The sequence below is a fragment of the Perognathus longimembris genome, chromosome 11 (assembly GCF_023159225.1).
Source record: "Perognathus longimembris pacificus isolate PPM17 chromosome 11, ASM2315922v1, whole genome shotgun sequence".
NCBI lineage: Eukaryota > Metazoa > Chordata > Mammalia > Rodentia > Heteromyidae > Perognathus > Perognathus longimembris.
Genome location: NC_063171.1, coordinates 41,812,813 through 41,826,793, shown reverse-complemented (window position 1 = coordinate 41,826,793; position 13,981 = coordinate 41,812,813). Strand labels below are relative to the sequence as shown.

Sequence of the window (13,981 nt, the reverse complement as noted above, 5' to 3'; positions counted from 1 at the left end):
GGTTCAAAGCCAGCCTGGGAAGGGAAAGTCCATGAGATTCTTATCTCTAATTAACTACCAAAAATTAGCCAGTAATGTGTGTGTGTGTGTGTGTGTGTGTGTGTGTGTGTAAGTAACTATCAGAAGAGGGGAGAGAAAGACACAGATGGGGATTCAAGGCACAACAGAAAAAGTAAAACTTGTGTACAGGTATCCCCAAGACCTACAGCCACGGCAAAAAAAAAAAAAAATCAAAGTGTGCTAATTTACAAAGTTGGGACCAGATAAATGTTACCTATTGTTGGGGTGGAAAACCACAGGAACCTTCATCATGGTTACATTTTCACCTAACTGAATCCAGCTCCTTGTTTGGGAGAAAGTGTCTGAAGAAGAAATACTCACACTTAGAAGAATTACCTGAGGATCTGCGCAGTCTCCGTGGAGCAGATCAGGACACCGTCTGCTCGCCCCTCATTGGCTGCCAAGGTCCTTCCCTTCAGCCGCGGCCTCCAGGCCCTGCCCCTCCTCCAGGGGTGCGTCCAGCTCCACTCCCAGACTCCTCGGGCAGTGCCTCCCCAGAACGGAGCACTCGGGCTCCGGCTTCTCCCTACAGCTGGAATAAAAAAATAAATAAAAATCAAGGATGAGGGAGAGAAGGAAGGCAGGGATCTGAGGCTCCGTCCACAGCTCCAAGAGAACTCAACTGAAACCAGTCTCAGGCTGAGAGCACCTGGGAACCCACCCTGTGAATAAGCCTGTGTGTTCCTCCTCCCTGGGAAAGGGCACAGTTACCCAATCCTTCAGGAGCTCCTTCCTCCTGCCCAGCACTCAGTAAGCCCTGCCAACCTGGGGATGCCTGTGAGGATGCTGCCCACGGAGGAGCCTGATGGGTACCGGCCCAGATCACTCAGCAACACCTTGACTCCACTCCCTACCACAAGGTCCCCAGCAGCGATTGGGATGGAGGGAGAGAAAAAGGAAGCTCCATCTCCAGGGCGCAGCTCACAAGATACCATCACTAGGACTTCTGATGTCATAGCCATTGCTCACACATCCCCCACCCCACCTCAGCACCAAACTCTCCCTGATATAAACCAAGGCTCTGTCTCCTCACCCGTTTCTGACGGTAGCCCTCCATCTTCAGATCAAGCCCTGACACTCTCTTTTCCTTCTCACACTTTCCTGCTTTAAACTATGATCCTTAGATCTCAGCCTCCTTGAGTAGCTAGGATCACAGGCCTGAGCCACCAGCTCCCAGCTTATGTTTTTAATTTTTGAAGGAGCATCCTTTAGTAATATAAAAGGATTTCACTGTGAGAATTCCGTGGATGTTAACTGTGTTATGTCGCACCTCCATTATAATCCTGTGCTATCATTTTTCCTTCTCCCTTTCCAAATAGGTGGGTTTCATTATGCTACCACCCCCCATAGGTACATGATGTGTACACACCTTGGGATCCCTGCTCCTTCTCTAATGAGATTTATGCATAAGATTTTCCTGTGATGCTCTGCCAAAGGCACCTGAGTTGCCACCCCTTGCAGTGGAAATGCTTGAGTCCTCTTTAGTACCTGAAAGGCCCTCTGCCCACTTGAGTAGGCATTTGAACAGCCACTGTGCTCTAAACACTGACTGGCCACTACACAATTGAGTGCCAGAAACTGGGAGTTCTCTCCCAGGACCTGGAGCCTCAGATGCCTGTTTGCCTCTACCGGAGACATGTTTAGTGACCTTCATTTTCTGAAGGATCCTGGGCGAAGACCTCAGGAGAGACACGTAGCAAGAGGATTCAGTCGCCGTTGGTGATCGTGACACACGCTACCTTATACGTTTGGTACATCATATCAACATCCTCAAGCCAGACGTTTTTATTAACAAGTAAATGTTTCAGTGTTTTCACTTAGTGGTAAGTTTCTAAACCCTTACAATGGAATGGTTTGAGAGCTTAGCTTTGGAACCGTAAATCAAAGAGGAAAAGGACCTGGGAGACTGGATGGTCTCCATCATTCGTCCTCATCTGCACCCTCTCATTCCCCACACTGCCCCACCTGGCCCAGGCCACAGCTCCCGGCCCGCAGCCACCAGTGAATGTTCTAGATGGGAGCTAAGGCCTCCTGGCCTCTAACTTTATTTGCTGCTTTGTGACTTCCCCAGCCGATGACCTCAGGTCATTTGTTTTATCTGGTCTTTTAAATAAAGTTGGTTACTAAAACATTTTTTTTAAAAAGAGGAAAAAGAAAATAGATAAAACCCTATGGTCCCCATCTACAGATTAAAGGACACCTAGAGACTCACATGTTGAAAGCCTGAGGCAGAGCTGAAGCTGCTAGCCCACATGTACGTTTGTAAGAAGCACACAAAGCACTCTTCCCACAGGTAAAAATTATACCTAATGTGTCATTTGATTTCCCAATAAAAATCATGACAATAAGCATTCAGCTTTGAATAAACTATGTAAGGCCAATCCCCTCAATTTACCTAGTTCCTTTTTCATATATATGTATAATATATATATATAATATTATGACTGCACTTGTCCACCATTCCCCTTTCCATTTGTCTACCCCTTCCGCTTGACCTGAGGATGAAAAGAGAGGAGGGAGTTAAGAAGAGGGGAGTTGAGAGGAGAGAGAAGGAGAAGAGAGAGAGAAGGGGAGGGGGAGGGGAGCAGATAATATTAAGTCAGGTAAGGTGATTCACATCTATAATCCCAGCTACGAGATGATATGAGTTCAAGACAAACTTTGACAAAGTTAACAGGACTCAAAACTAAAATTTAAAAATTGAGGGTATAACTCAACTAGTAGAATATTTGTCCAGCAAGTACAAGGTCCTGGTTTTAATCTCCAGCAATGCACACACACACACACACACACACACACACACACACACACACACACACACAAATATGAGCTCTTAAATTTATTTCTGTTATAATGAAAGTTACAGAAAACACTAAAAAAAGAAAATATTAGCAGTACAAAGAATTAACTGTACAAATAACATATTTATTCCTTTTGTTCATCCTTCCTGTTTTCCTCTTCTTTCTTGCATACCAAAATCCCAGAGAAAATGAGCCACTCTTTGTGTGCTTTCAACAGATGGGATGAAGATCTGGGGCAGGGAGAGCTACAGAGTGTCAGGCTCTGTGTCCACTCTCTGCCCAGCTTGGCCCAGCCAGGCACAAGTGGGCAGCAGGCACTGGGCAGCTTCTGTGGACATAGCCTTGTCCTGGCTCTAGGCGGCTGCATGGGCCCAGCCCTCAGGATATTGGGGGGTGTGGAGGAGGCAATGGCACAAGGCTCTAGGGATACAGGACCCAGTAGAGACAAGCCACCCAAGTCAGGCCTGGGACTCTGGGAGGGATAATCGGGATGGACAGAATGCTGGTGGAATGAAGAACTGTCTAGGAAAATCTCCCAGAGAGAGATGGTGGAGTAATCTGGCCCGGTGAGCAGGTAGTAGCATCCACTTTTTCATCTATTCTTCCATTTCTTCAGCACCTGCAGCATCTTTAATAAGGCCTGCATCCAAATCTGTACAAGTTGATACATAGTGGAAATGAGGGCTTGGCACCCTGGAATGGGTGATAGAAGAAGGCTGGGAACTGCCAGGGAGACCACAGGAGAAGGCAAACTAGGCAGAGGAACAGGTGCCAAGGGAAAGAGTAATGTGACAGGTACCACGCATCATCTCACCTGGCTGAGCAGGTGGGGACCGAAAGAGAGGAAGTAGATAGTACATTAGGCCCAGACACTGAGGCTGTGGGTGCCCAAGCTGAGGGACAATGGAAGATGTCATCAGGGGACGATCTGGTCATCCCAACCAAGCAAAAAGGGGACAAATGGAGGTTGACCAGGGAGCAAGACACATGTTGAATCAGGGTGGGAGATGAGACAGAGACCCAGAGGAAGCTGGGGCTCCCTCAGTGTTTGAAGTGAGGCCACGTCTTGATGATATCATACAAAGCCTTCCCCGGGGACAGAGTGTTGACAACATCGCTGTGGCCCATCAGCAGGTAGTTGGAGGCTAGGGAGCCCTTGTCAACAGCACACTGGATCAGGTCCTGGGCTGCCTTCAGTGCTGTGGCATTGGGAGGGGTACCTGAAAAACACAGCCAGCCCAGTGATCATCTAGGTAAGGACTTTTCAGTGTCCTCCTGAGTTACATGGGTTAAGCCTGGAGTCATAAAGTTCTGTGCATGTATAATGCCTTTCTCCACTATGAAAGGTTATCCTGGTGGTTCTGTACTGGGAAAGTTTAGGGCCCCCACACTCTGGATGACATTTTGCAATATCTGGAGCTATTTTTTTATTACCAAAACTGATGATACTATTATCATTGAATTAGAAGAAGCCAGAGGCCCTGCTAAACATCCTATAAGGCACAGACAGCCCCACAACAAATAATCATCTGACCTGTCAATAGCATAGGAAGTTAGGAAACCTTGTTTTGGCAACAGATATACTTCATACACCCCATCCTGGGTCACCCCTACCCTTACCCAGGCCTCTGCCTCTGTTCAGTGCCCCTTCTTCCACCCAATGCCCATTTTAGCATCAGCCTGAACCAGCCTCTGACACAGCCTCCCCTTTTCAAGAGATTCATCAAAGGAAACCTTGATTGTCAATACACTGTAGCCAAGAGCTCTGAGCCATGAAAATCCTCCATATAGTACACCATTTCATTGCAGTCACAGCTCATTGGGGCTTTGGTGTATAAGGCAGCATGGACCCCTGTTGTCGCCATGGTAACCACCTGCTCACCAAGATGAGCTAAAACTATGCAGAGGTCTTTTTTCCCCTTGTTTCATATGTCCCTTGGGTATTGGAAGACAGTGACATTTAACTTAGTGCAAAAGAGGTAAAGTGAGGGTAAGTCTTGTGTGTAGGGATCACCTCTGGTCACATTCATTCAGCTTCATTATATGTCATTTAATTATAGGCCACATGATTCTCCAGCATCATTCAAATGAAATCTGTGTCTGATGTCTTTGTCACCTATATCAGTCGGTCTCCCTCAAATACCACACAATGTCCACCACTATCCAAAGCTTCCACCTACCTGAAAAGGTTCCCATGAAGGTGATGGACAAAGCAATGTCATTGTAGCCAGCAACGCGAGAGCCTTGAACGTTCCAGCCTACCCCTTCGTATATACCGCCATCCTGACCCACAGCAAAGCTAGAGGACCACAAGGGGAGATGGAGATCATCATGAAAGAGAGAAACTCCAGGACTGTGTCTTGCCTGCATTCTTCACCTGTGTCTTCTTCACTTGTCCGACATGGTGTGTAGACTACCAATGATTTCATTTGTTTGCTTGTTTATTTGGGGGTCACTGGGATTTGAACCCAGAGCCTTGTGTTTGTTTGCAGAGCTGCACCCCTAGCCTTTTCTGCTTTTGTTATTTTTCTAATAAGGTCTTACATTTGTACATTGCTTAATTTGGACCATTTATGCTTCCTGCACAGCTGGGATGAAAGGCATAATCCACTAAATTTCTGTTTATTTACTGATTGAGATGGAGGTCTCACTATTTTTTGTACCCCAGCTGACCTTAAATCCTCACTATCACTGCCTCTGGAGTAGTTAGAAATATAAATATGAATCAACATACCTGGTTATTAAGTTATTTAGCTTTTTTAAGCAGTACTCTTAACCAGAAAACTATCTGTACCAGAATTTAGAGACACATCTAAACTACCCTTACTAGGGAGGAAAGGAAGGAAAAAAAATTCCTCTCTCAATAAGGTCAAAAGCAACACATTATTTATGAAAGAATCACAGTTCTTGGCACTACAGAAATTGAAGGGCCTCAGCTAGGCCCTCCTTCAGACAAGAAAGACTCTCCCCATGATGATTCACAGTCTCTAGAGGCACACTGATGAAGGAGAAGATGCCACAGTGCTGAAGGCCTGACCCTTGAATCACGGGAGGAAAGGCATGGCCTGACTAAAGGCACAGAAAAGGGGTAACCCTGGGTGATCTCTTTAGGTTCCCTGGTCCTCCAGGCATATGGATTCCTCTAATAGCTTTTCAGCATCTTTGGCATACATCATGTCATATACTATGTTTAAAGCAGCACATGTTTAGAGGTAACTATTCTCAACTACCTCCATAAGACCATCCCAGGTTGGGTAGGAAATCAATGTGGTGGTACCTCCATTGCCTGTCAGACCATGAGTCCTCAGTGGTTCTGAGCTCCCTTTCCCCTTCCTGTCAGAGGATTAGTATCTTCCTCCAAGAGAAGTCTCCCATCCTCAGGTCTACTTACTTATACCCAATGTCACATGCACTGAGCGTGTCCAAGAAGTAGGACTGGAGATCTCGGACCAGCAGGCGACACTCATCATACATGCTGCAGGTTCTCCCACCGGTGTGGAGGATGATGACGTACCTAGCAGGCAGGGTCAAGCTGGGGCAGTGGGCCTTCCTAGCCCCCCAGGCAGACCGTGGGACAATGTTAGGGCAAGCTGTTATAGGAGAAGAAAACATGGAGGGGTTTGCTGGCCCATGTCAATCCCCTGATGACTGAAGACCAGTGTAATCCTTGGGAGGCTGAGACATCCCAGCCATGCTGGGGCCTTCCACCCAACCCTGATTGTGGGCAAACTCAGGAGCAAACTGTTCCAGCAGCACTATGTGGGTGCTTTGTTCTGAAAGACACCCATGTAATCTGCCAATATGAAGTAACCATTCATATTGACAGAAGGCACCAGGCTGAATGAAGAGTTCAAATGAACTCAAGGATTCATAATGATAACCATAGCTTAGACTTCATTATGCCCAAGAAAAGGCCAGTCGTGCTTATTAGCTTTTCTTGTTTTTGTTGTTTTGTGTGTGTGTGTGTGTGTGTGTGTGTGTTGTTTTTTTTTTTTTTTTTTTTTTTTTTTTGCCAGTCCTGGGCCTTGGACTCAGGGCCTGAGCACTGTCCCTGGCTTCTTTTTGCTCAAGTCTAGCACTCTGCCACTTGAGCCACAGCGCCACTTCTGGCCATTTTCTATATATGTGGTGCTGGGGAATCGAACCCAGGGCTTCATGTATACGAGTCAAGCACTCTTGCCACTAGGTTATATTCCCAGCCCTTGTTTTTGTTTTTGATTGTCCTTATCTTCAGTTGTGCTGAAGGATTTTAATTCAATAGATCAGTTTAATATATCCATCTCTGCCAACCCCACTGACTACCTCAAGTTACTTCAAGTCTCATTTTTATATATGTACAATGAACATTATGCCAGCATTCACTCACCCTGCTTTCCATTCAGCTTTGTTGCTTTTCATGTTGTGGCTGCTGCTGCTGCTGCTGCTGCTGCTGCTGCTGCTGTCTGTGTGTGTGTGTGTGTGTGTGTGTGTGTGTGTGTGTGTGTGTGCGCGCGCACAAGTACCCCAGTCCTAGGGCTTGAACTCAGTGCCTGGACACTGTCCCTGAGCTTTTTTTTTTTTTTTTTTTGGCCAGTCCTGGGGCTTGGACTCAGGGCCTGAGCACTGTCCCTGGCTTCTTTTTTTTGCTCAAGGCTAGCACTCTGCCACTTGAGCCACGGCGCCACTTCTGGCCATTTTCTGTATATGTGGTGCTGGGGAATTGAACCCAGGGCCTCATGTATATGAGGCAGGCACTCTTGCCACTAGGCCATATCCCCAGCCCCCCTGAGCTTTTATGCTTACGACTAGTGCTCTACCACTTGAGCCACAGCTCCACTTCCAGCTTTTTTTTTTTTTTTGGTAGTTAATTGGGGATAAGAATCTCATGGACTTTCCTTCCCAGGCTGGCTTTGAACTGTGCGTGGTCCTCAGAGCTTAGCTGAGTAGCTAGGATTACAGGCATGAACTACCAGTGCCAGGTGATATTGCTGTTTTTGTAAACCCAAAATGGCATTAACCTTATTGCCTGAAATAATTTAGGTTCTTCTTTTAAAGTATTAGGTGGTAATTTTAAGTTTTCCTCAGCACTTGAGTCTTAGTGCTATTTGACTTACTGTATTCAGAAATGTGTGTTTAAGCATATGACTGTATAAATACATATGTAGAGGAATTTATATAAATAGATTCCTATGCCTTTTTCCTCTCTAGTACATTTTACCATGTAACATACCAAGCATTTTCCCTATGTATTTATTTGTTGTCTTTCTCTAGACTGAAACTTCATGAGCTCAGAGATTTTTGCATTTTGTCCCTTAATGTCTCCTCGGAGTCTGCTAAATGCTCCTTGAATGAAATTAGTGCATATATATGACACCAGGCATAATGCTAAGGTTCTATCACTCTAAGAATCTGAGGGGTGAAAAGGTGGTCTGGGGAGTCCCTCTCAAGTTCTATCAGAGTCAAATGACCTGTCAGTCACCTGACCCTGGGGCTGTAAGGAGCCCCCCCACCCCCACCCACGCCCCACCCAAGGCCAACCATCTCACCTTTCTTCAGATTCTCCTTCAGGGGAGGGGCCAGACAGTTCTCGCCTTTCACAAGAAGTGGTTGGATGTACCCAGATGACAAGTAGCCCTTCTGGACAGCATAGGAGATGAGGCCCTTCATGGCTGACAGGGCAGCAGGGCTGGGACTGTGTCCTGGAAAAGAGCAGTTCATGGGAAATCTCCATGTGGCCTACAGAGCTGGAGGAAGAATGATTTTGTTTGCCCCTGCATAGCTCTTGGAGGAAATGGAGGAGCAGGCTCCTCCTTCAGGTTGGAGAAATGAGAGACAAGGACCTGCTGATACAGCATTCAGGGACTCTTGGCAAAGTCCTTTTCCAGCAACCTGCCAGTACTTCACTTATCCATTTCCCCTCCCAAGCTCTCTGAGAGCTCAGAAGCAGTGCTTAGTTGCTCAGGCTAGCACCTGCCATCCACAAAGACCTTCCCAGGCATGGGCCAGGCCCTTTCCCTGTAATGACCCACTTCATCTCAACACAGACCTCTCAGCAGATGCTGGTATTCATAAAGAAGCACTTGAGGCTCTGAAAACTAATACAGCCAAAACCCCAAGCCAAGAACTAGCAACAAGTAGTCTTTCTTGAATCTATAAATAGGCAGACCTGGTGTTTCATACCTACAATCCCAGTACTCAGGAGGCTAAGTCGGGAAGATCATAAATTCAAGGCTAGCCTGGGCCACATACCCAGACCCTGTGTAAAAAAATATTATTAACTTATAAATAAATTAATTTATTAAATTGTTAATAAATTCATTTATAAAGTAATAGAGCAATATGTTAATGTATAGATATATAAGTTAATTAATTATTCATTGGCACGCTGAACACCAATAATCTTCTGGCAGGACTGAAACCACCTGAAGTTGAATAAAGAAGGCCCAGGCTCGTGTTCTGGTTCTTTTCCTTGCTCATGCATCACTTTGGGTAACTTTCTCCTCTGAAACACAGGATTACACCCTGTGGGAGTAGGAATCATGAAGTCTACCTAGACTGTCTCCAAGGGCAGTGGGAAGGAAAACAAAGAACAAGGTCTACATGATCTTTGTTAATGGTAAGGGGATGGACAGTGTAAGGACTCGAACTGAAGATCACATATTAGCACACAGGTGAAAAGGGCTTGCAGCAACCAACCAGAAGACAGTCCAAGATTGGTTTTATGTATAGAAAAGTGAAGAGTGTAAGATGAAAGGAAGTGAGTACTAGCAGGCAGCTGGAGACACAACCTACAGATACCATGTTGTATGTGTTGGAGAGGAAGATAGGACAGTGACTCACACAGAGGTGAGAAAGGATACCCAGATCTTCCCAACTGGAGGCCAGGAGAGCCCGCTTGCGGAGAGAAGATACTGGGCATCTCTGCCAATGAGGTAGCTGGAGGAAGAGTTGCTGCTGCAGAGACAGAGAAAAAAGCCGCAGCAGTTACAGAAGGACCGTTACAGCACCATATCATGGAAGTCAAGGAGAAGAAGAGAATTGCAAGAAAGGATGGGCCATCAGAGACACCTGAGACGGCAGCAGAGCACTGTGATAAAACAGAAAGGGAAAAAAAAAACTTTTGGGCCAGGTTGACCCTTACCTTCCTTGCTGCCAAAGAAGGCGATGCCCAGGGAGATATTGTTGTAGCCTTGGGTGTGCAAGCCTTGAATGTTCCAGCCAACACCTTCATACACCCTGCCATCATTCCCAACCAGAAAGCTGTGCAGCAAGGAAATATGGATTCAAGACTGGCACTGTCACACATCTCAGAAAGGAAAACACTTTCCCAATCCCAAAAGAGAAGGGCTCTAGCCATGCTCACTAAAAGGTAGTTGCATGAGTGGAAAGACCAAGTCATTCATGCTAGTCTTTAGCATCTAAAAGGACACAGTCCTATGCTCCCTCCCTTGCTCAGACAACACAGTTGGCTAGAGATCGTCCTTTGTACTTGAAGGAGACACTTCCAAAATGCTGGAGTCTCTTGAGCCTCCATATGTCCTTAAACATGGCTCCTCTCTCTCCTCCAAAGTACCTGCCACCCCTGCAGGCTCCACTCAGGCTGCTCATTTGACATCTTCCTGCCATGAACTGTCTTGCATAGCCCCGGTACCTGACACACGCCATGGCTGCATTTGGAGAAATGATCCCAGGAGCCAGGGTGGGGGAGCAAGGAGAGAGAGTGAGGAAGGAGTGGAAGCCCAGGCCACTGGCTTCACAGTGGCTACATGGAGCTGAGCCACAGCTGCCACACATACCACATCCATCTGACAAATTGGACATGCACTTTAGAACAATCCTTCAAAGGGCTGGGACTGAGAAAGTTACCCATTGACTCTTGTCCTCCAGAGCATATTAACTCCTATTCCCCATCAACCACTGGGGAAAGGCCCAAAGTGAGAAAGCAGACATGTGATGGGTACTTGAGTCAGGAAGCTGTCACCATGCTGAGGAACTATCCACTGCTAATAGAATTCATAGGTGGGTCTCCTGGACTAGCCACTGGGGCCACAGGTTGGACAACTGCCCCTTCAATGTAGAAACCCACATACATGGTGCAGTTGAGTGGAGTCTGCCATGAACAAAGAGGCAGCTTGAAGCCAGTCTAGGCTTCGCGACTCCACAGCTGGGTGACTTTTAGGAGCTACCAACTTCCCTGGGGAAGATGGCAATATCCACCATACCAAATGCAGAACTTTCAGGGAGCAGAAGCTGTCAGATACACGGAAGTCATCTATGACAATGTGCTGGCTAAAGCAAAATTGGAGGAGGTAGGGATCTTGGAATTATTTAATTATTATTCCATGCTTCCCTTTGGACGATCTCCTTCAAGATCAGAGCCCACACAGAAAAGTTCCAATGGACTTGAAATTTCATACAAGTTTTCGAATTTTATTTATTATAAAGTCTGCAAGAGCCATGACCCAGAAAAATGAGGAAAACATGAGGAGAGACAGGAGAAGAACCCTTGGAGGACAGCTTTGACCACCCACCTCAAAACCCAGGCCCAGCTTCTGGACTCTTACTTGTAGGCCACATCGCATGCGCTATTGTTGTGGACATGGTAGGCCTGCAGTTCCCGCAGCTTCTGGCTACAGGCAGCCTGGTTATGGCACTCCGATCCAAAGATGTGGTGTGTGACAAGGACCTCCACTGGCCTGGTCAGCCGAGAGCTGCAGCTAACAGCTTCTGCCCCCCACTCCTTGCGAGAGACTATGGTGAAGACATCTGGGGGAGAAGGAGAGCCATGGCCCATCACAAAGCACATCCCATTTTGTGCCTGCTCCAGGACTGGCTGCCTGTACTGCTCTAGGCTACCTCTGCCCCCTGGTGGTAGAAGGAGGCCTCAACAGGTAAACGCACCCTCCCTGCACACTTCCACGTGCGCATTGCATCCCCAAAGCAGAGTCTGCACCCACTGGGGGCCTAGAAGCTTTGCTCTTTCTTCCAGGATGTCCTCCACCATAGACAGATCCCACTGTCCAGCTCCTTCCATTCTGCCCCAGGCCTCATACTCCAGGGAGCTTCTTCACCTCACCCATTCTCCCTGCCAGAGCCCTCCTCATATCATTGTGCACTCATCCCTCTGGGTATCTGATCTCTTCAACCTGAGACTCCCACCGTGTGAGGCTGTATCTTCTCATCGATCTCGATTCCCTGAGCTCACGGCTTAGGTCTCCATCTTCAGGCCACAAGGGCTATTTCTCCCCCTTCTTAGGCTTCTATCTCTTCTAGCATCTGCCCTACACTCCAAAGACCTAGAGCAATCAGTGCAAGTGTCTGGCCAGGGATTCCCTCTCCAGTCCAACCCAGATCCCCTCACCCCAGTCACGTGCAACTGTGCAGACCTAAGGAATATTTATGGCTGCCTCAGAAACCCCAGGCAGTTCCCCAAGCCTCCTCACCATCAAGACTTAGTTTGCTCTTTTCAATGAGCTGAGAGATGTTGCCAAACAGGTGCTGCAGCCCCTCTGACACCTGTTTAGCTTGTGTTTTGTCCAAGGAAGAAACACCTGAAAAAGAATGTTTCACTTTATGTGGTTCTTCAGCAAGCATAGTGCCAGGTGTCACAGTGGCACAGGCTCTGGCCAGAAACAGCCCCTCCCACTCCATTGCCCCTATGTGTACCCAACTCTCCAAGCCCCTCCAAGAAGCCTCCTCTAGGCTGACCAGGGAACCACCTCTCAGAAGGTGATATGCCTTTCTCTAGTGCTATTCTAGATACTCCCCTAAAATGATAACTAATTATTAAGGGAAAGAAGGACTCAGAAATATTAACCTATTCTCATGACCTACATCTATATACACAATTTTCAAAATAAAATGGAAATGTATTCGGGAACCTCACAAAATGTTCTTCTGTGTAAAGTTTTAATGTAGTGGAAAGAAACCATGGAGAAGCCATTGGAGTTAGCTGTGAGGAATCAGGCCAGTTCCTGGTGGGCCTGGAAGCACCTGCTTTGTAAAGGATCATGGGAGGATGATCATGGATACTTATTCACATCCTTACCCCCAAGGAACTTGCTTTCATGGATAGGAATAAAGTCAAATCAGGTTAGAGTCCAAATGACATAATTGTAACACAACTATAATCATCATTCCCATCTATTTGCTTTTGTTGTCTGTGTGCTAAATTCTTCACATGCCCCCTCTGGCTTTATCATCACAGTACATTTAAGAAGTTGGGAACTTGATATCAAATTTCAGGTGGGAAAATCAAGATTTAAGGAGCTAATTGCATACTTCAAACCATTACTAGAGGCAGGGCAAGGAATCACAGTGAGGTCAATAGATTCAGAATCTTGATCTCTAAACCTAAAGCTATTCTTTCATATCAGAGAAGAGCAAGTACTTACTTTTTTTTCCATTACAAGACTTTAGGATTTTCTTTGGTCCAGAGAAGGAAAACTTACCCCAGGCTGGGAACACCAAAGCAGAGAAGACTAAAAGCCAAGGCAGCATCTTCGTGTGGTCTCAAGATACCTATGGGGAGAACGTGGTCACCGCCCTGGTCTGGCAGTGGTTCTGAGAAGAGGACTAGGAGTGAACACTTAAGTTTTCTCACTCTGCCCTGGACTGCATGAGGCCCTGCCTGTTTCTACACAGTGAGCCTCCTGAGGCTCAGCACTTGGCTCCAGCTTCTGTGTTTTCCCTGATCACAGCAGGCACAGGCTTCTTAATCCTCACACTATTTCACAATGCAGGGCTTTATCCCCATTTCTATAGATGAAGGAAGTGAGATGCAAGAATAATCCAGACAAAATTCCAAATTCACATAAATGGATCTAATGCAGAGAACTCCTTTCCTGTTGAGGATGGAAGAAGAGGACAGACTGGGAAGAAAGGGAGATTTCACTGTTAAGACAAAGGAAATCTGATCTTAAGGCGCCATCTGGTGGGGTAAAGTCCTTTCTTTAGGCAGAAGCTTTTTTTGGGGGGTGTGGGGGAGAGGTTGGGAGTGGGGGAGAGGGGAGTCTGTCCTGGAGCTTGAACTATGGGCCTCGGCCCTGTCCCTGAGCTCTTCAGCTCCACAGAAGGGCTCTACCTCTTGAGCCACAGCACCACTTCCTAGGCAGAAGCTTTTGAAAAAGAAACACACTCTA

At 46.8% G+C, this 13,981-nt stretch overlaps 1 protein-coding gene across 2 annotated transcripts; it reads right to left on the bottom strand.

The window, feature by feature from the left end:
* Window positions 1–3,013: 3,013 nt before the first annotated feature.
* On the bottom strand, window positions 3,014–13,349 carry Pglyrp4 (peptidoglycan recognition protein 4). 2 transcript variants are annotated; one of them, XM_048357986.1, is made up of 8 exons: window positions 13,292–13,349; window positions 12,284–12,391; window positions 11,405–11,606; window positions 9,982–10,100; window positions 8,387–8,539; window positions 6,253–6,451; window positions 5,042–5,160; window positions 3,014–4,081 (listed from the first exon to the last, which is right to left on the bottom strand). In XM_048357986.1, the coding sequence occupies exons 1-8, from the start codon at window positions 13,338–13,340 to the stop codon at window positions 3,903–3,905; spliced, it is 1,128 nt and encodes a 375-aa protein (XP_048213943.1). In that variant the 5' UTR covers window positions 13,341–13,349; the 3' UTR covers window positions 3,014–3,902. The 2 variants fall into 2 exon arrangements, with proteins under 2 accessions (XP_048213943.1, XP_048213944.1); XM_048357987.1 differs by having other exon boundaries at window positions 11,405–11,615; window positions 12,299–12,391.
* Between the last annotated feature and the right edge of the window lie 632 nt (window positions 13,350–13,981).